The sequence below is a fragment of the Pelobates fuscus genome, chromosome 7, assembly GCF_036172605.1.
Source record: "Pelobates fuscus isolate aPelFus1 chromosome 7, aPelFus1.pri, whole genome shotgun sequence".
Classification (NCBI taxonomy): Eukaryota; Metazoa; Chordata; class Amphibia; order Anura; family Pelobatidae; genus Pelobates; species Pelobates fuscus.
In genome coordinates, this window is record NC_086323.1 from 154662698 (window position 1) to 154689781 (window position 27084).

At 42.2% G+C, this 27084-nt stretch overlaps 1 protein-coding gene across 1 annotated transcript in view; it reads left to right on the forward strand.

Moving 5' to 3' along the window:
• Positions 1-27084, forward strand: part of LOC134568857 (cadherin-related family member 3-like) — a 90219-nt gene that overhangs the window by 39630 nt on the left and 23505 nt on the right. The window contains exons 8-10 of the mRNA XM_063427548.1: positions 9152-9329; positions 9788-9950; positions 21899-21989. Of these exons, the coding sequence (XP_063283618.1) occupies positions 9152-9329; positions 9788-9950; positions 21899-21989 (432 nt within the window). The remainder of the gene's footprint in view (positions 1-9151; positions 9330-9787; positions 9951-21898; positions 21990-27084) is intronic.

A 27084-nucleotide genomic window follows, 5' to 3' on the forward strand; every position in this document is an offset into this window, starting at 1 on the left:
AACACTCTGGATCCCAGTGTATTCATTGATAATAGAAGAGTACATTGGTTTGTAAGATATAGGGCTTATTAAAGCATAATTGGTGGACATAATTTGGAAAGGAAAAACTAAAATCAAGTTCGTAATGCTGCAGGAAAATGCAGAAGTCACATTTCCAACATCCACTAATTTAATTCATGCATAAGCTCCAGTGGAGATTAACCCCTCTCTGTTAGGACAAAAAATGGAGGTAGAAAAACTAAAGTAGTAATGCTGCAGGAAAATGTAAAAGTCAAATTTTCAACATCTACTAGTTTAATTCATAAACATATTCAAAAGGAAATTGACCCCTCTCTCTGTCTAACTACAGTTTCTTAGGAATGAATAAAAGGGGTGAAATTAAATTCTTCAGTAAGTCCTCTAGGGTATAGGGTCTGAAACAAGTAGATCCAGCGAGACTCAGCCTTCAACAGAGATATATTAATATCACCTTTTCGATGGTTAAGAGCAAGTTGTTGTATCACCTGGAATTTCAAGACTTCAGGTTTAGACGCATGGTTAGTTCTAACATGTTTCGAAATCGGAGTTTCAATGCCTAAATTGGTAATGGAATTAATGTGCTGTAAGATGCGTCTGCGTAGTTGCTGATAGGTTTTACCTATATACTGTAGCCCACAATCACATGTTATTATATAAATAACATTAGTGGAGCTGCAGTTAATGAACGCATTGATGGTTATCTCTGTTGAGGTTCTTTTGTTCCAAACGGACCTAGTAGGTGAAATAAAGTTACAGGCTTTACAATGGCCGCATTTGTAAAGACCTTTGGTTGTTAGCCAAGTGGAAGTAGGAGGTGTTTTCAAACCGGGTTTCAAGTGACTATGCCTTAGTATGTCACCAAGATTGTTTGCTCGTCTAAAAGTCATAGAGGGTTGTTTCGTGATGGTGTTACTCAAACTGGTGTCATATTGTAGTAACGGCCAATTTCTGCTTAAGACTTGTTGTGCTGTGTTCCAATGTTTGTCAAAAGTACCTATGAACCTTGTCAGACTAGGGGTGGTACTGGGTTCCCTAGGTGGTCTATGTAGGCTTTCCGATCTATCTACACTTTTGGTCCTTTGATAGGCTCTTTTCAAGATTCTATTAGGGTAACCCAATGACTTAAATCTAATTCTTAACTCTTTCGCTTCTTTCTCAAAGTCCTCCTGGTTTGAGCAGTTTCTCTTCGCTCTTAAATATTGGCCGTATGGTATATTGGCCTTTAGATGAAAAGGGTGGTAACTTTGCCAATGCAGCAAGCTATTTGTTGCTGTTGGTTTCCTAAATAGCGATGTGCTTACATCCCCATTTTCATGTATGTTAATGTTCAAATCCAGGAAGACCAGGTGTTTTTCGTCTATAACATGAGTGAGTTGAAGGTTAATATCGTTGTGATTAAGTTCTTCAACCAGCAGTTTAAATTGTGAGAAAGAACCTGACCAGAAGATCAGGATGTCATCTATATAACAAAACCATTTGTATATAGATGGAATGTAATTAGAGTTTGACACATTAAACACTATAGTCTCTTCCCACCATCCCAAAAAGAGATTCGCATAGCTGGGTGCACAAGATGAACCCATGGCTGTGCCCCTTGTTTGTAAATAATATTTCCCATTAAAGGTGAAATAGTTGTGTGTTAATACGAACCGGAGCAGAGTCAGAATAAAGGTTTGCTCCTGTTCTAGAAAAGTTCCAGATTTTTCCAAAAAGTAGGCTACTCCAGCTAGACCATTCTCGTGTGGGATGTTATTATATAGTGCCACTACATCAAGGCTTGCTTAGGTGTCCTAGCTGCTGTGACATTTTGCAGCACACACTAGGAGGTTTAATTTGTATTTGGTTTTGGTTTTTTACCTCCAGGGTGGCGGATTTGGGTTATGAGGATCGTGTTTATGTTTTGATTCTACAACTAATTAATTTATAACAATAATAATTTTTTCCTCAACCTATAACCACCGCGGCTGCAATTAGACTGAGGCTATTTAGCCTTCTCAGTAACATATCAATGGCCTGTTGATTACAGCCTTTTTTAGATTATTATTTATTTTTTTCACTTAAACTACATTTTTTGATACTCTGTTTTAATGATTTATTAAAGGTTATATTTTAAGAAATGATCTACGTATATTGTTAATATGGGTTGCTTCATATATACTCGCTCCATATAGAGAGGAGAGAGTGTTTTATTTCATTTGACACCTCTCCTCCTTACACTTGGGGTACGAGTATTTGGTCCTACTTTTCTAATTTATACATCACAAGAGGACACATACTTCTTAACATCCTCATAATATTTAGGCCACCAAAAGGATCGGGTAAGTAGTTCTTGTGTCTTTCGGATTCCTGGATGACCTGCTGGTTTTGAGTCATGGTAGAGACGTAAAACGTCCAGTCGCACTGATTCTGGAACAAACAGACGTTGTTGAAAAATCCAAAACCCATTAAGCATGGTCATATGAAGATCACGAGGAGGATCACGAAAAACTGGATCATCAGCGTAGCCCTTTTTAATGTGAGACATTAGATCAGAAGGAAAGGTAACTCCTAAAAATCTACTCTCAGGCAAGATGGTGGCTTTGGTTACTGTAGTATGGAGGGGGTCAGCTATCCTAGACAAGGCATCTGCCTTGCCATTTCTGGAACCAGGGCGGTATGAAATCAAAAAATTAAACCTTGAGAAAAATAGGGACCAGCGTGCTTGTCTGGCTGACAGTCTCTTAGCTGATTGAATACATTCCAGATTTTTGTGATCTGTGAGGACAGTAATTGGATGGGTGGCTCCCTCCAAGAGATGTCTCCATTCGGCAAAGGCAGCTTTTATAGCCAAAAGTTCTTTATTCCCTATGTCATAATTTCTTTCTGCTGGTAACATCTGGCGGGAATAGAAGGCACATGGATGTAACAACATCTTAGGTCCAGTCCTTTGAGACAGTATAGCCCCAACAGCTGAATCAGAAGCATCTACCTCTACAGTAAATGGCAATTCTGGCTGAGGATGTACCAGGATAGGGGCAGATGTAAACAGAGTCTTTAATCTGGAAAATGCAGTGTCAGCCTTATTGGACCACTGAAAAGAAGTCCCTTTACGTGTAAGTTCAGTGATCGGTGTAATAACGGCAGAGAAATTCTTAATGAAACGCCTGTAAAAATTGGCAAACCCCACAAATCTCTGAATATCTTTTTCATTCTTGGGGATGGGCCAGTCCAGCACAGCTTTAATTTTACTTGCGTCCATACTTAAACCTTTAGGAGTTATTACATATCCCAGGAATTGAATTTCTGTTTGTTCAAACTCACATTTTTCCAGTTTAATGTATAGGTGGTGGGTACGAAGGCGCTCAAGAACAATGCAGACCTGTTTTCTGTGATTTTCAAGATTATCAGAAAATATCAGGATATCATCCAAATATGCCACAACAAACTGATCCAGGAGATCCCGTAGTACATCATTGATTAGATGCTGAAAAGTTGCAGGGGCATTACAAAGCCCAAATGGCATTACTAGATATTCGTAATGTCCGTACCTGGTTCTGAAAGCTGTTTTCCATTCATCATTTGGTCTTATGCGAACCAGATTATATGCCCCCCGTAGATCAAGCTTCGTAAATATTTTAGCTGAACGAAGTCTCTCCAGAAGTTCAGGAATGAGAGGCAAGGAATAGCGGTTTTTAACAGTGATTTTATTAATGTCCCTGTAATCGACACATGGCCGTAGACTGCCATCTTTCTTTTCTACAAAGAATATAGGACCTCCTGCTGGAAAAGTAGATGGTAGAATAAAGCCTTTGGCAAGATTTTCTTGTATGTATTCACGAAGTGCTTTCAATTCAGGCTCAGAAAGGGAGTATATACGGCCAAATGGGATAGCAGCTCCAGGTAGCAGCTCTATGGGGCAATCATAAGGCCTGTGAGGTGGAAGCTGATCAGCATTCTTCTTATCACAGACATCTGCAAAATCCCAATATTGTAGAGGAAGCTTAGTTAAGTTTGTATCAACCATTTCATTAATTGTTGTGGCAACAGTTGTTGCCTTAGAGGGTTGACAATTTATTAAGCAGTGTTCTGAAGGAAAGGACAAAGTTCTAGTCTTCCAATCAATCTGTGGGTTATGCAGAGCAAGCCAGGGTATACCCAAAATCACTGGAAACTGTGTTGAGGAAATTAGGTGGAAAGATATAGACTCATGGTGATTCACTTCCAGCATCAATTTTAAGGGCACAGTCTCATGTGTAACCGGGCCTGACGTGAGTGGAGAACCGTCTACTGTTTCCATTAACACAGGTGAAGATTTAGGGATAGACTGAATTTTATTTCCTGCTGCAAATTTGATATCCATAAAGTTTCCGCCTGCTCCAGAATCTATCATAGCTGTAGTTGAAATTTTATTATCACCATATTGCAAAGTGATAGGCACCACCAAATGAGGATGTTGAGTCATCATACCCTCTTCACCCTGAGCCAGAGAAAACAAGGGTTGTGTGACAGAATCCAGTTGGTCTGAAATCTGGGATTGGTGTTGAATCTGTGCACCCTCAGCAGTCATAGCTATTGTTCTTTTAGACTTGCTAGGGCAATTGATGGCATAATGCCCTGCACTACCACAATACAGGCATAAATTGTGAGTGCGTCGCCACTGTTTTTCTTCATTGGATAATGACCCTCTTATTAGATCTACCTGCATAGCCTCAGGTTCAGATTCTGTAGGTGTTTGTGGGGTCGGAGTAGAAATTCTTGAATAGAAAGTAGGAGTAGCACTTGGTTTAAAAGAGCCCTGTCTTTCCAATCTTCTTTCTGAAAGTCTCCGATCAATACGGATAGCCAACCGCACAAATGCATCAAACTCAACAGGAAGATCAACACGAGCTAACTCATCTTTTATAGCTTCTGAGAGACCCCTTCTGAATTGGAACCTGTGGGCTGATTGGTTCCAAGTAGTATCAGCAACCCACTGTCTGAATTCAGCAGCATATTCAGCTACAGAGCGCCTCCCTTGATGTAAATGAAGGAGAGTGGCTTCTGCTGTAGCACAGCGATTGGGGTCATCAAAAACTAGGCACATGGCCTCAAGAAAGTCTTTTAAATTTCCAAGACTGGACTGTCCTGTTCCAGAAAAGGGGAGCCCCAAGCCAGGGCTTCATCTTTGAATAGGGAGAAAATAAATCCCACCTTCTCTCTTTCAGATGGAAAACGGTTAGGTAACATCATAAAATGCAAACGGCATTGATTTAGGAAACCCCTAAATTTTTTGCGGTCTCCTCCAAATTTTTCTGGTAGAGGCAAGCGGGCATCTTGTGCAGGTGTAACAGTAGTAGCAGCAGCAGCCGCAACATCATGTGCCCTGTAGCTGGTAAGCTCACCATGCATTGATCGAACTTCATTTTGCAGTTCAGCTACCTGATCCTGCAGCACTTGAATGGTCTGTGCATTAAAAGCAACCTGCTGGGCCAATGCAGAATCTGATCCGACGGTCTCCATGAATGGGCCAGATTATTCTGTAATGATATTGATGTTACAAAGTTTTGGAGTCCAGTAGCCAGATCAGCAATGTTTTCTGCCAGAGGTAGCCACTCGTTACCCAGGTGGTTGAGCCCCTGAGCCTTGAGTGGCCTTCTGGTCTTAAGCAGAGATGGGAGACTGGAACAGAGAGATGATAATCATAGTGAGGCAAGCCAAGGTCAGTGGGAAGGAGAAGCAGCAAAGTCAAAACGGTCCAAAATCAGCAACAGGTAGGAGAAACAGGAACAAGCTTGATTAGAGAGTACAGGAACCACAATAATCTGGCAAAGGTACAGAGACAGGAAGTGGCTTTTATAGGCCAAGAACCAGACACATGACCAGACACAGCTGAAGAGACTTGTCACTGATACCAATGCTTATAGAGTCAAGGTTACCAGATCTCAGGTACATTTGCAAAAGGCAGGGTGGTGTAGTGGTAAGGAAAGGTTTAGCAGCATGTAAACCAGGGTTCGAAACCCAGCAGAGTCAGTTCCTCACATGTAATCAACACAAGCCTCTACCAAGAATCTCTTGGCCTGTGAGATAATTGTGTTTAAGACTAGTTAGCTTATTATCTCACAGGAAACACAAAAACATAAAACATAAAAATACCCCAAAACATCATAAAAATATACAGTAACCCCACAAATAATACATCCCCTGGTCATAGCCTGATCTGAGAACCCAAGTTCTACAAATAGCGCTCGGATCCATGAAGTGTATGGGAAATGCCACCGGTTGCACACGTGATCTTATGCCCAAAATAGTTCCAGGGCATTTGGTGCTTTTGCCAGTCAACCTTCGGGAGCTCTTGCATCTGAAATATGAGGTACTCTGCCTGGCTCTGAGGTAGCATTTGTTCCCCTTAGTCTCAGCCACCTTCCCTCCAAAAAGCACTCTCCTGGCGCGTTGCAAGGTGGTTCAAAACCCCAGACCAATTTGTCCGGGAACCACACGGTTACCACATGCCGAAAACAGTTCCATAACATTTGCGGCTAACTCCCGCTGAGTTGACCGGGGACCCACAAAGTCCTAATGCCAAAATTATTTCCATAGTGGTCGCGGCTAAATACTGCTGAGGACCATTTGTGGGTTTGGTGCGAATGGCCACCAGGGAGCTAGCGTTTGGTTCTATTTCGTGAGAAGGGAAAGTGCCGAGCCAGGGGCACCAAGGGAAAGCTGCTAATGGTGGCTGGGCAGGGTAACTTCCAAACGGTGTCTCAGACCTGGACCATAGTCGGTGGGCAGGAGGCCGACTTCCACACTCCTCCATGAGTCTGTGGCAAACGTTCGTGGAAAGGAGCATTTGTCACAGTGACATATTAGTAACACATTGGTTATCTGAAAAACTATTAACAGTACATCCAGCCCATAAATGGCCCCAAGCTACTGCAGCAGCAATTACTGTGTGCACTTTGAATAGAGCGTAGTTATGGGAGAAACCTTCTATTTTAAGAACCTCCTCTGGCCAACTACCAGAGAGACAATTATTGCCAAATCTAGCGGCGAAACCAGTGGAAGCTGCAGAATCTGTACAGATGATAGGGGAATGTATCGATAATTGAGGAAGAAACATGCTTCTCCCATTCCAATTCAGTATGATCCTATGCCACATGAGCAGGTCAGCAGTAGCTTGTGAATTAATTTAAAGAGATACAACGGTCGTCATTGGGGAATTTTGGGAATAAGCTTAGGAATCTTGATATAAATGCTCTACCTTGAGGGATGATTCTCATAGCGAAATTAAGGGAGCCAGAAGAGACTGTAATTCCTTACGATTACAGGAACCCGTTTCGATAGCCTATGCCTAAGAAACCGTTCGTATGGAAAGAGCCGACCGGGACGGTTTTCGTGCGCACCTAAGTCCCGAAAACGCCTTCCCATGAATGGAAGTGCAATTATAAGAATGTAAATACACGAAATTAAATGAACAGAAACATTGTAAGTGAATTAAGTGAAGAATTGAGCGGGAGGTAGTTTTAGATGAAGGAATCAGCGCTGACCTAACAGGAATGGAGCCTTAGGATGAAGAAATCCTGGGCCACTGGATGACCAGAGGCAGGAGAGCGGTTCCACGTGGATGCAGGTAAGTTTTGCAAAATGGCAATCTGTATACACCGGAAGTAGCATCATTCAGACGCCAGATCATTAACGGTAGGGTAGAAAAGGGGGGAGTCCCTTTTAAAGGTAATAGAGCCCCTCCCACAACTCCAGGCAAAGCCTTAACATATATAGCAAATTAGCAATGCTATAGTTACTAAAGCTAAACATGGTTAAAATTCAGTCAAATACTGACTGATATTATGAACAAACAGAATGGTATTTTACAAATTCTAAAATTTAGAAATTTGGTTCACATCCAGTCAACTTTCAGTTTTTTTGGGTGTTCAAATATTGTTGAGCTTTCAGTTGCAAATTTTAACCATTTGGTCCAGCTCATCCCTGGTTTATTTATGCATTAATTAATTCATTAATTTAATTTAGTGACTGTTGCTATCAATCACATTTTTGGGGGGCGCCACGGGCAAAGAGCCAAATCATCAGCAAACGAACTGGCTCGTCCATTGTCTGGTTCAATTTCTTCATAAATTGGTCATATGGCAATAAGGTGTTACGGAGTTTGGAAGGCCCATCGATTGCCTTAAATCCAGATGAATTGTAAATTAGGCCAAAAGCATATGCCTAAGCCTTGTAGGTACAGCCATGATCAGGAAAATGCTTCACAGCAGTTTGCACAGGAATGAATGCAATGCAAAATCAGTAGAGTATTACTAAAATAATTTTTCTAACCGTTTCTAACCTGGGATACTCACAAAAACGTGTTTATATAGAAAAGAGGTAATAAGGCAGACAATGAACTATTGAATATCAGTCTTAGAAGCACCCCAGAGATAAAGTTCATCAATTTTTGTCCACATTTTCTCTCTCACCTTTTACATATATACAATATATACTTAGTTCATCAACTTTCCACCTATGTTCTGCCTACACTTGGTCAAATGTAATTATTTTTTGGCGGGGTGGAGGGAGGCAGGCATTGGAGTTAGTTGTATTTTTTGAGCTAAGGTGGTGCTTAGGATGTTTTATAACACATATATCTCCAGTTTACTTACACAGCAAAATAAATATCCCCATTCTTCTGAAAAAGTTGATTGTACTTGAAAATATTTGAAATAGTTCTATTTTTAATTTTAAATTACCATTCTTATTAACCTGAGTTGAAATGTATAGAATATCCTTTATTGTGTTGTAATTTACCCAGAATAATTGTGTAAATACATTTAAGCTTGATACATTATGTGTTTTCTTTTCTATTAGTGTAGCAACTACAGTGATAACTGCCGTAATTGACCTGCCCCAGGAATTAGCAATAAAGATGTGAACCCAGAGCAGCTATATAATGGCAGAAATGGTAGTAATGGGGGATTGAGAGCCTGAGGCCCTATACTATAACAAATTTGTATTAAGATCAAGGCTCTTTATAATCTCTAAACACCAATAATTTCTTGGGAATAAACACCAAGTGCATAAAATGTATCAGCATCAAAAGTAACGTCTTTCCAAAACATCTGTAGTCTCAAGGTTAGTTTTCCCAGAGGTTTTCTAATATATCAAAATATTTTCAATTTCACAGACACTGGAACAGTGATTATCGTTTCCAGAATGGACAGTGAAGCCACTGGGTTTGTCAGTGTTCAGTCTTTTACTATCAAAGTGTGTGACAGTGGTTTGAAATGTGCGCCAATTGCAGCTACAGCCACAGTTGTCCCAATAAATGACAACCCTCCATTTTGTGATCCATTCATGTACAGGTGAGCCTACAAACCTACAATTACTGGACCTTTTTGACAGCTTGCCTGGGTTTTACCAAGCACCCATGACCACATTCCCTCATTTAGGAGAGTCTGGTTAGCTCTGTTGAGCTAGGCAGGACCCGGCAGGAGAACATTCATTGTCTGAGAGTGTCAGCTGAGCATTCTCAGCTAATAAATATGGCCCTTCATAAGCCATGCTTAGCTGAATGTAGACATCAAGCTTCTCCTGCAAAGAAGAATGGATGTGGCATGGAAGGTCTGAGAACCCTGGTAAAATGGTTTGACACGTTATACTGGGATAATGCCAGGGCATTTCTGGCTCCATAATCGCTACGGCAGGTAGTAGGGTTTATGGTGGTTAGAGTGTTCTTTTAACAGTTTCTTTATGATATGTAAACAATATCATATTTACCTTCCCACAGTATAAAAACATTAATACATATTTTCACTGCTAGTGTCGGCATACCAGAACCCATTCCAAAGGACACTATTGCTGCTGTTTTAAAGTGCCATGATGCTGATATACCTCCAGATGTGTTGGATTATCAGCCCAGCAGTGGCCCTATTGGCATAGATGCATTGTTTGTGCAAAAGGCAGGCAATCCACATATTATACAGGTGAGAGCATTATATATGATGGGGTTTCAAACAATTGTTTTGAGTGGTAAAATACTTTTTTTTTTTTTCAATTTGACAGTTTTTGTTGCATGTACAATGAGTAACAGTGACAGTCAGAGTGCAATCATGCACACATGGTGCAGCAGTTATATTAAATCTACCACAATTAAATCCTTCCCACATGGGTGTCATGCCAAAAGCATGAGTTGGTGTTGGATGTGTGTTGAGATGTTTTTTTGGAAACCTTGGGATGACATTTATTGTGGTCTTTGATCTTGCACCAGGCCTAGACCATAAAACATCTAGATAGCCATCACCAGAGCTGGACACAAGGAATTGCATAGAGTGGGCAATAAACTGCCAGACCAACCCCATCTGATCGCCCCCCAGGGGTCTGCCCACTGAGAAACAACTAGTTTAGATATATAATGAGGTTGCTGGGCTATCCAGGGAGTTCAGTTTTTCATTTTTGTCTTTGGTCAACAACTTCTAGGAGACCTATACCATCTAAGACTCCCACAAGAATTCTATATGGGGTAAATACATGTAAGGAATTTCTTGTGTTTTCTCCTATTTTATTTAATGTACTGTTTTGCAATTTGTTATCTGTATGTCATTTATTTCTGTATTTTGTACTCAGCACTGTGAATCTTTTTTTGTCAGATTAAATGTTTACTTAATCAGCTTGTGTCTCTGTTCTCTATGAGCTTCATTCTCCAGAGGAAAGCTCAGGTAAACACGTTACCAAAAAGGGTTAATTATATGTGTTTGATCAGTAAAAGTAGAACTGTGATTCTATAATTCTCCTGTGTGTGGGGTAACCTAAGACGCTCCTGGGTTTAAAGTCTTGGTGGTGGCAGTAAAGTATGTACTAGGGGATTAGTGTAGAAGGGATTGCAGGGGTTAATTGAGTGGTTGCTGGGACTAGCAACAGGTAACCAGGGGTCTGGTGTCATTAACCCTGTCACTTCCACACTCTCCCCACTGTCTCGGCTGGACCTATAGCCCACGCTCGTGACAATGGGTATAAACGATACCTCGTTACATGAAATATTAAGATGCAAATGGTTAGTGGTTACAACAAGGTGACTCATTGACATGCACATTAATCTTTAAATTAAATCCAATGAATAACAAATTAGAGATTAATACTCGTACCTGTAAGGGAATATTTAATGAGTGAGGGGGCAACAGTCATGGTCCTCTAATACAGGTGAACCTATAGGACCTATAGGTATTGGGATGCGGTGATGTCTGAGTTTAATTTCGCATTCAGGAGTGTCACAAATGTTCTTGTTTATTTTGTGTTTTTTTTTTTTTTTTTTTATTGTATGTGGGGGGGAGGTGGAACCTCCCCACTTCGTTTGGATTATGAGAGTTCCACACAGTTCGGACTTAGACAAGATAAGGTTTGAATACCAATTGTAGCATTCTAATAATTTCATACAACCAATTTAAGTTGACCTGGTTATGCAATTCTTCCATATCTGGTATAGATGTTTGTTTCCACACCATACTATACCATATCCTAATCTATGCAAATCCAGTGATTTCCAGAGATTAGGATATGGTACAGTATGGTTTGGGCATATTTAGGTAATGTGTCTGGAAGCATGAACAGAAGACACATTTCCGGGGTCAAAGTAAATTGATACTGTAATAGTATGTTCATGCTGTGGGAGGCCACCGCCCAAAAAAGTTCACCACGTGTTCAGCATGGCACCCAACCCTTCCTGGCACCTCCAATACTTAGATGCGCCATGTAACGAGCGGGCCGGTCTCACCTTTCCAATGATCTCTGTTGGCTGTGAGTATTTAGGTAATTTGGCCCTAGCTTGCTTCAGTCGACGACTCCACCTTTGGTTGGCAAGTGCATAGATGCCTGGTTGGCAGTAATGAAGGCTCCGTCTTTTGACCATATTTGGAGTTCCTGTGTTTAATTAAGGTTTTCAATAGGTTGCTGGAGGGATATCTGAAGATATGGAGCAATTAGAATATTTAGCCTTATTTTCTTTTTCATTTTTAATATTTTTCATTTTTTTTTTTGATTATCTTTTAATTATGGATGTACTATATATTGATTGTGATATACATGTATGTATTTATGCACAGTTTGTTTCTTAATTGATTGATTAGATATATGTTTTTCACTAATTGTGTTAATAGTCAAATAACGTTTACACCCTTTAAATAGCACATTAGTTCAATGTGGTGACAGCTTGACAAAGGCCTCTGGGTAGGTTGAAACGTTGCACATTCAGTTTTCAAAACATTTCTCTAGAAAGGCAGTGTTTACATTCAAAAGCCTGCAGGGGCATTCTATACTCACCAGAACCACTACATTATGTTGCAGTGGTTCTGGTGAGTATAGTGTCCCTTTAAAAAAGGAGGATAAGGTATCATTTTATCATTTTAATCATGTTATTTTTTTGAGAAAATTTAACATTTTTATTTTGTTGAGCAGCACGGTTGCACCGTTATCTGTCCAATTGCCTAATTTGCCTAACTATGTTTAGCTGCAGTTGGTCAGCTAACTGTAGAGTCTGACCCAACATGGCTGTTCAACCAGATAAAAAAGGAAACTTGTTTAAAACTAAATAAATAAATTAAGGGGGGGCGTGGCTTGATTGCCGACCGAGGCAGACACACACAACTAGAGTTTCTCAACAGGCACCTAATACAGCCTAACTTTTCGAGTACTACACCTGGTTTTGTGTGGCAAACCTACCATTTGAGCCTCTATTAGTGACCTTATTTATCTGACCAGGTCTGGGAAGAAAAGCTCCATTTGGCCCACACGCTGCAAGCCTCAGAGGCCTAAGACCGCACCTGTGCCGGAGGAGACAGCCTCTCCTACAACTCCCAACACTCGATTGACTTGCTTGATTTGAGGCCCTGTTCACCCCCTCTTGGCCTGGTGGGGGATATCCCGGTCCCGACTGAAGCTGTACACTCTACGGAGACAACACTTGAAGTCTGCATTCCAAGATGGCCACCAAAGCAGCACTGGCCCTTCATAAGGACAAGACCCAGTGGGCCTTTGAGCATGTCTGGGCAAAATTCGGGGCCAGCATGGGCCGAAGGGTACGTAGTAGTGATGTCCCGAACGGTTCGCTGGCTAATAGTTCCTGGCGAACATAGCTTGTTCGCGTTCGCCACGGATGGCGAACATGTGCGATGTTCGGTCTGCCCCCTATTCGTCATCATTGAGTAAACTTTTACCCTGTACCTCACAGTCAGCAGACACATTCCAGCCAATCAGCTGCAGACCCTCCCTCCCAGACCCTCCCACCTCCTGGACAGCATACATTTTAGATTCATTCTGGAGCTGCATTCTTAATGAGAGGAGGGACAGTGTGCTGCTGCTGATTTAATAGGGAAATTGATAGCTAGGCTAGTGTATTCAGTGTCCACTACAGTCCTGAAGGACTCATCTGATCTTTTGCTGTAAGGACAGCACCCCAAAAAGCCCTTTTTAGGGCTAGAACATCAGTCTGTTTTTTTTTTTTCTTCTGTGTAATCTAATTGCAGTTGCCTGCCTGCCAGCGTGTGTGTCAGGCTCACAGCGTATACTGTGCCCACTTGCCCAGTGCCACCACTCATATCTGGTGTCACAATAGCTTGCATTTAAAAAAAAACAAAAAAAAACACCTTTTTGACTGTAATATAATAGCAGTCAGTTTCCTTCACACGTATGCGTTTCAGGGCCTGCCAGGGCACAGTGTCACACCAGTGCAACTCATATCTGGTGTAACAGTAGTGTACATAAAAAAAAAAAAAAAACTAGAAATTTGACTGTGAAATAATAGCAGTCAGTTTTCTTCACGCGTGTGCGTTTCAGGGCCTGCCAGGGCACAGTGTCACACCAGTGCAACTCATATCTGGTGTAACAGTAGTGTACATTTTAAAAAAAAAAACTAGAAATTTGACTGTGAAATAATAGCAGTCAGTTTCCTTCACACGTGTGCGTTTCAGGGCCTGCCAGGGCACAGTGTCACACCAGTGCAACTCATATCTGGTGTAACAGCAGTGCACATTTAAAAAAAAAAAAGAAAAACTAGAAATTTGACTGTGAAATAATAGCAGTCAGTTTCCTTCACACGTGTGCGTTTCAGGGCCTGCCAGGGCACAGTATCACACCAGTGCAACTCATATCTGGTGTAACAGTAGTGTACATTTAAAAATAAAATACAATTTTGACTGTAATAGATCGAATAGCAGTTAGTTGTCTGCAAGGGTGTGTGTCAGGTCTACAGCGTCTACTCTGCCAACTTCTGCCAGTGCACAGTGCCACTCATATCTGTTGTCACAGTAGCTTGCACGCATAGTACCACTAATCAAAAAAAAAAATGACAGGCAGAGGCAAGCCACCCCGCAGGGGTCGTCGTGGTCGTTGTGCTTTGATTCCCTTTGGCCCTAGAATAATGCCCAGTGTTCAGAGGCCACGTACCCTGAACTCGAAAAGTTCTGAGGACATAGTTGACTGGCTAACACAGGACACCCAATCTTCTACAGCTTCCACTCGGAACCTTGACGCACCATCCTCCTCCAGCTTAGCTTCGGGCACCTCTCAAGTTATCACTCGCCCGCCTGCCGCCACCACCAACACTAGCACCACAGCCGCTTCACTTGATATGTCAGAGGAGTTATTTACACATCAGTTCAATTATTGGCATTATTGCCAGAGGATGTGGATAACAGGGATTTATTTATTTATTATTTATTAAAAATTCTTAAGAAACGCAGTCTTATTACCCATAGGGTCTCGATGCGCATACCAGCAATCAAAAACAAGCAAAACAATATCCAGCACACAACAGCATTATAATCACATGCATTTGAACCAGGTTAAAAATTTCATGTCATCCCGTATGCCTGAGCAAATAAAACTGTTTTTAAGCTCCGGCGGAACTTCAATAGATCATTCTCAAGTCTTAATGTCAGAGGCAGGGAGTTCCAAAATTGCGCTCCCTGAACATCACTCGTCCTCCCTCCGCACTTTTTCTTTTTAAAATTTGGAATCTTCAATAAGGCTAAATCAGCCGATCTCAAGGATCGACTGGGAGCATAGCGTGTGAATTTATCCTTCAGATAATCTGGTCCCATACCGTGGATTGCCTTATATACCAAACAACCATTTTTAAACAGAACCCGTTCACGAACGGGCAGCCAGTGCAGGGCTTTTAAAGATGGAGTGATATGGTCATTGCGGGCCACACCCGTAAGTAGCCTTGCAGCTGCGTTCTGTATGTCTCAGTCAGGCAGCATTACACACATAAACGTACGGTGTGATGATGATGATGTTGTACCCGCTGCTGCTTCCTTTGCTGAGTTGTCAGATACAAGTGAAGCGGTTGATGATGACGATGCGTCCGTGGATGTCACGTGGGTGCCCGCTAGAAGAGAAGAAGAACAGGGGGAAAGTTCAGATGGGGAGACAGAGAGGAGGAGGAGACGAGTTGGAAGCAGGGGGAGGTCGTCGCAAGGAGCTAGTGGCACAGTCAGACAGCATGCATCGGCACCCGGGGTCAGCCAGACAGCACCCCAATCAACGCATGCTGTTGCCACCACCAGAATGCCGTCATTACAGAGCTCAGCAGTGTGGCATTTTTTTTATGTGTCTGCCTCTGACAATAGCGATGCCATTTGCAACCTGTGCCAAAAGAAACTGAGTCGTGGGATGTCCAACACCCACCTAGGTACAACTGCTTTGCTAAGGCACATGATCGCACATCACAAACGCCTATGGGATCAACACATGAGTACAAGCAGCACACAAACTCAAAGCCGCCATCCTCCTCCTGGTCCAGCATCTTCAGCCACGTCAACCACTGCTGTCCTCCTTGCCCCCTCTCAACCATCCGCCACTCCGTCTCTCACCTTGAGCAGTTCCTGCTCATCTGCCCACAGTCAGGTGTCTGTCAAGGACATGTTTGAGCGTAAGAAGCCAATGTCACAAAGTCACCCCCTTGCCCAGCGTCTGACAGCTGGCTTGTCTGAACTCTTAGCCCGCCAGCTTTTACCATACAAGCTGGTGGAGTCTGAGGCATTCCAAAAATTTGTAGCTATTGGGACACCGCAGTGGAAGGTACCCGGCTGCAATTTCTTTGCACAAAAGGCACCCCCAACCTGTACTCGATTGTGCAAAAGGAAGTAATGGCGTGTCTGGAATTGAACACTCCTAATGTTCGACCGCCTGCTCCAACAAGAAAAAGCCGTTAACGAGTATTTGTATGACCGTGGTGCTAGGACAGCCTCTGCGGAGATGGGAATTTTTTTGCCACATTACTGGACGCTCATGCGCAATGCCTGTAGGCTCATGTGTCCTTTTGAGGAGGTGACAAACCTAGTCAGTCGCACCGAAGGCACCATCAGCGACATCATACCATTTGTTTTCTTCCTGGAGCGTGCCCTGCGAAGAGTGCTGGATCAGGCCGTAGATGAGTGTGAAGAGAAAGAGTTGTGGTCACCATCACGACCAGAAACAGCCTTATCAGCATCGCTTGCTGGACCTGCGGCAACGCTGGAAGAGGATTGTGAGGAAGAGGAGTCAGAGGAGGAATGTGGCTTTGAGGAGGAGGAGGAAGACCAACCACAACAGGCATCCCTGGGTGCTCGTTGTCACCTATCTGGTACCCATGCTGTTGTACGTGGCTGGGGGGAAGAACATACCTTCAGTGAGATCACTGAGGATGAGGAACGGGACATGACCTTGTGCAAATGGGGTCTTTCATGCTGTCGTGCCTATTGAGGCACACTCATATAAAAAAGCTGAAGGAGGCTCCACAATCCCACCCCACCAGAGGCAACATGGGGCGCAAGCACCGCAAATTTCCAGCGCCTGAAATCACCACACAAAGAGACATTAGGCTCTCATTTGAGCGGCGTGCCCCGCCAGCACCACCGAAAATGGCGCCCGTGGAAGGCCACACAGCAGACTCGTCGGAAGACTCCCACGAGGAGAGGGAAGCATCACCTAACTCCCCGAGGCAGGGAGACCTATACCGGGAAGCTAACTCCGACGAAGACTCGTCCCCAGCAACCAAGGGGGACATTAAACACATGCTCCTGGAGATGAGACAAATTTGGAAGTCGGACCTCCGAGACATCAAGCAGGAAATGGGGGCACTACAAAACAAGCTCCAAGTGGTGGAGGAAACAGGCAATGCCCGGGAAACCCGGCTACTAGCCGCTGAAAACACTCTGGACGGCTTGACCCAGCAGGTACAAAGACTACACCACTCTGTGGCGACCCTAGAGGCCAGGCATAGACACCGCAATGTACGCTTGAGGGGGGTACCCGAGGCCGTTAAAGGGGACGCACTCTTATCATACACCCAAAAGCTACTTACATCCATTGGCCTGCAGGGCCAAACAGATCCTACAATAATTACTGTGGCTTTTAGAGTCAGAAAAACCCCGACGGCACCAGAGGCTGCACCCAGAGACACCATAATAGTAACCAGAGACGCAGCCGTACGAGCAGCCATCATGTCACGATCCAGAGAGATGGGGAGCGCGAAATTTGAAGGAGCTAATATCCTGTTCTTTAGTGACATCCCCTTTGCTGCACTCCTAGAGAAAAGAAAGCTGGCCCTAATAGCAAAAAAACTGAGAGACAACGCGGTGAGGTACCGCTGGGGAGCTGATGGAACCCTGATGGTGCCACACGAAGGCAAAACCCTCACACTTACCTTGGATGAGGATCCAGAGAAACTAGGATGCTGTATGGCTGGAGAGCACCCGCCAGCAAGGTTGAGCACGAACAACCGCAAAGGAGAAGAGAGGGGAGCAACAGGGGAAGACAAGCTGCGAAACCACCCCAAGAATGACTACCCGGGAATTCGCAGACTGAGCACATCGGAATGCCGAGAGAGCAGAGTACACACGAATCACCAACAGAGACTAAAACCCAGGGACTGCCCTGATTTCTGACTGCCTGTCACCACCCCGATCCCCACCCTACACACGGGCTCACTCTTCACAGGCATTGTACCACGGTCAGACTTGCCAGCACCACAGGCATATGCCAGAGGGAAGCACCACCGGGTCTAAGCCTCACTGAGGTCTACACAGACTGTCCAACTTAGAACGCCCCATGCCCAATACACTGCATGATATACTGCCCAGGATAGAGCCCAATACATAGCCCAATATACTGTATATTGTTATGACAAATGTGTTTTTTTTTTAACATCCATACCCTGATGTGAATATTTGCCCATGCGCATAAAATTCAATAAAATACAAATTTTAATAAAAATAAAAAGCTGAAGGAGAACGACCTGTACTGGGTGTCCACGCTACTAGACCCCCGGTATAAGCAGAAAGTGCCTGAAATGTTCAAAATTACCGCAAGTCGGAAAGGATGCAGCAGTTCCAAAATCAATTAAAAAGTATGCTTTACACAGTGTATAAGGGTGATGTCACAGCACAACGGGAATCTAACAGGGGAAGAGGTGAAAGTAATCCTCCTCCTCCCACGACCACGCCGGCAAGGACAGGACGCTGTACAGACGTGTTGTTGATAGAGGACATGCAGAGCTTTTTAAGTCCTACGCATCGCCACAGCCCTTCGGGGTCCACCCTCAGAGAACGACTCGACCGACAGGTAGCAGACTACCTCACCTTAACTGCAGATATCGACACTCTGAGGAGCGATGAACCCGTTGACTACTGGGTGTGCAGGCTTGACCTGTGGCCTGAGCTATCCCAATTTGCAATAGAATTTCTGGCCTGCCCCGCTTCAAGTGTCCTGTCAGAAAGGACCTTCAGTGCAGCAGGAGGTATTGTCACTGAGAAGAGAAGTCGCCTAGGTCAAAAAAGTCTAGATTACCTCACCTTTATTAAGATGAATGAGGGATGGATCCCGAAGGGACTGACAGTAGGCAATACATTCGACTAAAAAAGGCCTGATGAGGGGGACTACTTAACACACCACTCCTATCTGGTGGAACATTAGATTACACGCGCAGTGCCCCAAATTTGAAGTAGGATGACCAACTGATAGGAATAGTACTACTTAACACACCTTATAATAATGCAGAGAGAGGCAATGCAGAGAGAGGAGTCTGAAGAAGAGGAGTCAGAGGAGGAAGGTGGCTTTGAGGAGGTGGAAGACCAAACACAGCAGGCGTCCCAAGGGGCTTGTTGTCACCTTTCGGGGACTTTTGTGTTGTACGTGGCTGGGTGGAGGAAGAGACTTTCAATGATATCAGTGAGGACAAGGAACGGGACATGGCTAGCTTGGTATCCAACCTTGTGCAAATGGGGAGTTTGCGGTTGTGCAAATGGACTGTTTGCGGTTGTTTGCGGTGCGTTAAACAGGGAGTTTGGTCTGTCACTGTGAAGCGGGCGTAACCCTTACACTACCTGATCGATACAACATCATACCTGATGTTTTAAATCACGTTATTCCAAACAATTTAGGAATGTTAGGTGATTTATGCCCTTTATGGATTAAAACCAGACTCTGCATCAACTATGTAATTTTCCATGGGAGTTTTGCCATGGATCCCCCTCCGGCATGCCACAGTCCAGGTGTTAGTCCCCTTGAAACAACTTTTCCATCACTATTGTGGCCAGAAAGAGTCCCTGGGGGTTTTAAAATTCGCCTGCCCATTGAAGTCTATGGCGGTTCCCCCGGTTCGCCCGTTCGCGAACATTTGCCAAAATTTGCGTTCGCCATTTGCGAACGGAAAATTTTATGTTCGCGACATCACTAGTACGTAGGTCTGAAGCGAAGGACCGTCCTCAGCATACATATCTTGGGCAAGTTTCCGGCCTTTAATGGCACAGCACCGACTGCAGGGAAACCTGGAAAGTCACAGAAGGCGCCTCATGCACGGAGACGCAACACCGAGAACAAACAGCACTCACCTAGGCCTCAGCCCAAATGGGAGCTGATCCCCAGACGAGGTTCACACAACCGGCAGCCACATACCAAGTGCAGAAATCTGCAATCTCCTGATGGCTACCGCGACTACACTAGGGCAGAACGGCACAGCAGCACCGTGAAGGAGAGGAGAGAATCTCTTCAGGGCAAATCTTGCCCGCAAAGGCTTACCTACCTATCCTGTATCCCGTCTTCCTGGGAAGAGAGCCTCACAAGGCTTAGCCTTAAAGCATCGACCACACTGGCAGAAGAACAACCGCCGACAGCGAAACTCACCATCTGGAGACTCCAGACCAGAATGTCTCCAAGTATGTGGACCACGGATGATTCAGGCCTGGGGCTGAAGGGTAATACTGCTCCGGCACTACATTATGAACACTCACATGAACTCTCATAGATGTACCCCATCCTTGCCACTTATGGGGATAGGCTGATGCAGAAACCGGATCCATCGTATGATCAATGTCACATATCGTTTGATTTGCAATATTAGCAATATGGCTGGTTCTTTCCTTGTTTTTTCTTCTTTATCATTTTTATTACTTCCTTTACTCTGATCTAGGATTGTGCAGTAATCTAATCATGTAGATCAACTCAGTGGAAACCATATAGGCAAGTTCAGATTATGTAATTCTTTTTACATGTTTTCTCATTGCCTTCTCTTACCTCACACATACCATGTCTGAAATGGCTCCTTTATTCGCTTCTTATTTGTTTCTTCACTACATAGACATGTTCACTCAGTTATGCCTTTTGCCTTACATGATAAAATGGTGTGATGATATCGAATGCCATGTAACGTTACATAGTGGTATATTTCTGAATTCAATATATGTGTGCATTTCTTTGTTAATCTGTACTCATGCATTGCTGTTGTGGCTTTGCAGGAGCTTTCTGTATACTTTCGCACAACAAAAATAAAGGATAAAAAAAAATCAACATACATTTAAAAATTATCATTATGTTTCATTAAATGTAATTAACTTTTTAAAAGCAAGAAGTTAGCATTTGGTAAGAGCTGTCCTTATTTTGGTAAGAGTAGTACCATAACCACTACAGCTTATTGAATTTGTTCTGGTGAGTCGAATCATTACCGTCAGGCTTTTTGCTGTAAACACTGTCTTTTCAGCCTAGTGATATCTTCACTGGCCACTCCTTATATGGCTGTTAGAGATCCTTCCTGGGTCATGGCTGTCTAAAATGCATCCAAACATTCAGTGTCTCCACCCTCTGCATGCAGACACTGAACTTTCCTTATAGAGATTAATTGATTAAATTCATCTCTATGAGGAGATGCTGATTGGCCCAGGCTGTGTTTGAATCATGCTGTCTCTGCCCCTGATCTGCCTCTTTGTCAGTCTCAGCCAATCCTATGGGGAAGCATTGTGATTGGATCAGGCTACCACTTCTGCAGATGTCGGCAGACTGCTTGTTTTTCTAACAGTCTAACAGCATGCAGAGTTACAGTTTCAGGCTTGAATACAGTAAGATTTTTACTATATTTATGGAGGCATGAGGGGTCCAGGGGAGCTAGATGGTGGTTTTAACACTATAGGGTCGGGAACACATGTTTGTGTTCCTGACCCTATAGTGTGCCTTTAACAAAAATATCTAAGCAAACCTTTATACTCCTTGTTATCAAGTGCTGGGGCTTCTTCTGAGCTCATCCAGGTTTTGATGTTTATAATGTCACTTTAACAGATTTTCATGCCTGGGTGTTACGTAATGTGTTTTTTGTTTATAGTACTAGATCTTTACATCTCTCATTTCAAATTTAAATTTGGAATATGTTTGTGTGTTTTTGTATGTGCGTGTCTGTGTGTGTCTGTTAACCTTGCCCTTGTGTTAAACAATAAAAATAACATATATATATATATATATATATATATATATATATATATATATATAAAGATATTCAAATCTTAGTGATGCTATTAGAGAAACATATATATATATATATATATATATATATATATGTTTCTCTAATAGCATCACTAAGATTTGAATTGTTTCACTTTTTGCAATAGTTAATAGTTTGTAATATTTCCTATAGGTAAATAAAGAGTTGGACTATGATACAGATGCAGTCACTTCCTATGAAATGATGGTAACAGTCTCAGATTCACCTAAATTGACACATACAGGTAATACATATTAAAACCTGGACCATTACAATGTCATATACTTAACTTTAAATGTCTTTTTACTTTTTGTTTTTGCTGAAAACAATGGTTTGACGTGGGAAAAATCATTTGTGAATTATGCAGAATGTTTTAATAAAGAAGCAATCACCAAGATCACCAAAGAAATGTTCCTGTTGACCTTTCCACTTATAGACGTTTTCTGTATATGTTCTTGTTAACTTCAACATTGTGTATAAAAGTTTTTATTTTCATTTATTTTGCAGTATGATATCCAGTCTATCACACCCTCATTTATATTCTAGTTATATTTACCAGCTTGTAGATGAACACTTTTGTTTGCCAGAAGTCACTGGCCACTGGTATAATTTCTGTAAAGCTGCTAAACTGTGAGCTCACCCCCTGCTTTAAAACAGTACAGGGAGTTTCAACAGGTCAGATCATTACTATATTCAAGAAGCAGGGAGTAGTGAATGGACTATACCATTTCACTACATTTTCTACATTAACAGTCCAGGAATTGATAAAAAATGATATAACAGTTTCAAATACCTTTATTTCAAACATATATTATTGAACTGTATTTACAGTATGTGACATTATTTTTACATTTTTAAATTTTTGTCACATGTGACATTCATGTGTATGTGAAGAAAATTGCATTTTTGCATTACACACATTGTGTGAAATAGTGCAAGATAAAGGACACTGTATACTGTCTAAAACTTTTCATTTCTCAAAAACTTTTATAAAGGATGAACAAATAGGTAAAAAAAAATGTGTACATTTGCAAAATTTAAATTTTAAGTTTGTCTGCAAAGCAATCTATACACAGAATTGTTTTGTTATAATGTGCTTATATGCTAGCTATGCATCCCTTGCTTCAAAAAATTATTATGCTAATGTTTTTTAAATCACAAAGCACTTGCTAGTGAATGGGGATAATAATAACTCTCTTTAGTATTTTACACTCTCCCAGTTGCCAATTGAATCTATATTTTCTTACAGTCAAGTAACATGGGCACACTAACTGTCATGTCTACCACATATTTCCATAATATATTTTGAGAAAATTTTAAAGTTTATCAAGTTCAGTTTTCCAGGCATCACTAATTTTGTTTTTGATTCAAAAAATATTGATAGACCCAATTTGAAGTAATGCCCAATTGTGCCATAAAATGGAATCCTTCATGACATTTTCAGTCAGCTTTTTAACTATTTTATCTTTGAATATTATGTTGTTTTTTTTTGAAGCATCCAAACCTTTTATTACATTTTTATATAATTTGTCAAAAACACCTCTTGGGCAAGTAATTCTTCAACTTTATTGTTATATCATAAAGAAATCTTCTGAAGGCAAAATCTACATTCTTTAGTTATTCAAGTATAAATTGATATTCCCTTATATTTTGTATAGTTAAGTTAATGAAGGTTACTATAGAGCTGTTATTAATATAAATGGTATATATATAGCGTCAACTTATTCTGCAGCACTTTACAATATTATGAAAGGCAGAAATTTAATAATACATGAGACAATTACAAAATGTAGAACTATATTTGTATATTTTTATATCCCTTGTAAATATATAAGCTGTTCTAAATTTAACAAATTCAAGTTTCTTGCCTTTCATCAAAACTAAAATCATCCATTCCTATTATTGATTTTGTAGCCTGGCTATGTGCCTTTCCAGCTCAATAATATCATATTTTAAAATAGTTGCTCAAATTTGCATCACGTATTGAAAATGGGATCCTCACATGTTTTATAAAAACATGCAGTATGGCATTCTCTGCAATTTATGGGGACTAGGAGTGCAACCTTTTTTGTCTTCCCTGAGTGGACAGTTTGGCCCAAACTTGGACTGAGTTTCTTTCTGGATTATCCAGTGTTAGCATGGCTTATCACCATGTGGCCTGCTAGCCTTAGCAAGGCAGGAGAAGTAATTGATTCCCTGGTCTTGTGCATTCTCAGCATTTTTCCAACTTTATTTCTCCCTCTTATAACTGGTGCGGGTTCCCCTGGTCTCCACTGGCATGGTGAGCCTCTTTAAGTATTGGAACACTGGCTTCCCTGGCATAGGATAGGCACTGTTGGCCTACAATGGCAGCTGCTCCTCTACTGCAGTAACCATCCTCAACACCAGCACAGGGGATGGCTACTTGTATCAATGCCTTTGATAACCTGTTTCCCTGCAAACCAGTCACATGGTAGCACATGGTGACTTGCATAAAGGCCTAGGGCTGGTAAAAAGATTCCTCTTTGGTTCTCTCCTGCTCAGCAACCTTTGGACTTTGATTTCCATCATGAGTGTCATACCCAGAGCTAGAATGGGTTTATTATCAATTTGGATCGCTGGTGATGCCACATAATGTTTCCTGTTCTATTCTATTTAACTTTTTTGTTGTTGTTTTCATGCTATAGTGCTAATTATATGCAGAGGTTCTGATATGTGTGAGAAGGTGCCAGTCTTTCTCTATTTTCATTTATTTATTAAGCATAAATGCGTTCATCCTCAGCACTCTCTTGCAACTTGTTTTTTGCTCTCACTTAGTTTAAAGGGCAATCCAGACATGGACCCCTTGCTCACGGTGCCCAGAAGGATATCGGCTATACCTCACTGACGATGCCCAACAAGGTTGAAACGATCATCTGGGGTTGCTAGATCTCTCACATAGAGAGAGACAATCTGCATTTTGGATCTGTTCTGCCATTTTGGGTGGGATCAGTCTGATATGCAAAATGGCCCTGTTTTTTTTTTGTAATAGCACAAGATGAGCTAAAACCAGATTGAGATATGAGCATGGGCCCACCAAAGGGCAGGCTAATTAAGCTGTTATCCGTTCTCTGTACTCTCTTGCAACTTGTTTTGCTCTACGTTTTCTATTGTTTTACTGGCCAATTTTCTCTTTATATATGTTTACAGTTTGTTGTACGTTATCTGCCCACTTTTTCTTCATGTCTTCAATACCAGTTGCTTACTGACTTACCAAAAACAATGAACTTGCTAAGCACAGTGTATAATTATTATGCTGTAAACTAGTACTGATTAGTGATGTACCGAACTGTCCGCCGGCGAACAGTTCCCGGTGAACTTAGCGTGTTCGCGTTCGCCGCGGCGGGCGGACACATGCGCAGTTCGATCCGCCCCCTATTCGTCATCATTGGGCAAACTTTGACCCTGTGCCTCTTGGTCAGCAGACACATTCCAGCCAATCAGCAGCACTCCCTCCCTTCCACACCCTCCAACCTCCCTCACCGCATCCATTTTTGATTCATTCTGAAGCTGCATGCTTAGTGAGAGGAGGGAAAGTTTAGCTGCTGCTGATTAGATAGGGAAATGATAGCTAGGCTAGGGTATTCAGTGTCCACTACAATACTGAAGGACTAATCTCATCTCTGCTGTAAGGACAGCACCCCAAAAAGCCCTTTTTAGGGCTAGAACATCAGGCTGCTTTTTTTTTAATTGCAGGTGCCTGCCTGCCAGCTTCTGTGTGAGGTTCACATTGGATACTGTGCCTACTTGCCCAGTGCCACCACTCATATCTGTTTTTACAATAGGTTAAGCTTTACATTTAAAAGAAATAATTTTTTTTCACTGTAATAGAAGAGCAGTTGCCTGCCTGCCAGCTTCTGTGTCAGGTTGGATGCCTTGTCCATTTGCACAGTCAGTGCCACCCCTCATATCTGTTTTAACAATAGGTTAAGCTTTACATTTAAAAGAAATAATTTTTTTTTCACTGTAATAGAAGAGCAGTTGCCTGCCTGCCAGCTTCTGTGTCAGGTTGGATGCCTTGCCCATTTGCACAGTCAGTGCCACCACTCATATCTGTTTTAACAATAGGTTAAGCTTTACATTTAAAATAAATATTTTTTTTTCACTGTAATAGAAGAGCAGTTGCCTGCCTGCCAGCTTCTGTGTCAGGTTGGATGCCTTGCCCATTTGCACAGTCAGTGCCACCACTCATATCTGTTTTTACAATAGGTTAAGCTTTAGATTTAAAAGAAATAATTTTTTTTCACTGTAATAGAAGAGCAGTTAGTTGTCTGCAAGCGTCTGGGTGTCAGGCCTACTTCAGCGTGTGCTCTGCAGACCTGTGCCAGCGTGCTTTGACAGTTGCCAATCATATCTGGTGTCTCTTTAGCGTGCTTTTACAAAGAAAAAAGGCTTCCAGTGTAAGCTAATAGCAGCCAGTCAGTGTCCTTCAAGCGGCTCTGTCAGGCCTTCCTTCAGCGTGTGCCCTGCACAACCCTGCCAGCGTACTTTGACAGTTGCCACTCATATCTGGTGTCTCTATAGCGTGCTTTTACAAAGAAAAAAAGTTTCCAGTGTAAGCTAATAGCAGCCAGTCAGTGTCCTTCAAGTGGCTCTGTCAGGCCTTCCTTCAGCGTGTGCTCTGCAGACCTGTGCCAGTGTGCTTTGACAGTTGCCAATCATATCTGGTGTCTCTATAGCGTGCTTTTACAAAGAAAAAAGGTTTCTAGTGTAAGCTAATAGCAGCCAGTCAGTGTCCTTCAAGCGGCTCTGTCAGTCCTTCCTTCAGCGTGTGCTCTGCAGACCTGTGCCAGCGTGCTTTGACAGTTGCCAATCATATCTGGTGTCTCTATAGCATGCTTTTACAAAGAAAAAAGGTTTCTAGTGTAAGCTAATAGCAGCCAGTCAGTGTCCTTCAAGCGGCTCTGTCAGTCCTTCCTTCAGCGTTTGCTCTCCAGAACTGTTCCAGTGCACATTGCCAATCATATCTGGTGTCTCTATAGCGTGCTTTTAAAACCAAAATTTTCTTTTCACTGTTATAGATTGAATAGCAGTTACTTGTCTTCAAGCGGGTGTGTCAGGCCTACAGTGTGTGCTCTGCAGAACTGTTCAAGTGCACATTGCCAATCATATCTGGTGTCTCTATAGCGTGCTTTTACAAAGAAAAAAGGTTTCTAGTGTAAGCTAATAGCAGCCAGTCAGTGTCCTTCAAGCGGCTCTATCAGTCCTTCCTTCAGCGTGTGCTCTCCAGAACTGTTCCAGTGCACATTGCCAATCATATCTGGTGTCTCTATAGCGTGCTTTTAAAACCAAATTTTTTTTTTCACTGTTATAGATTGAAT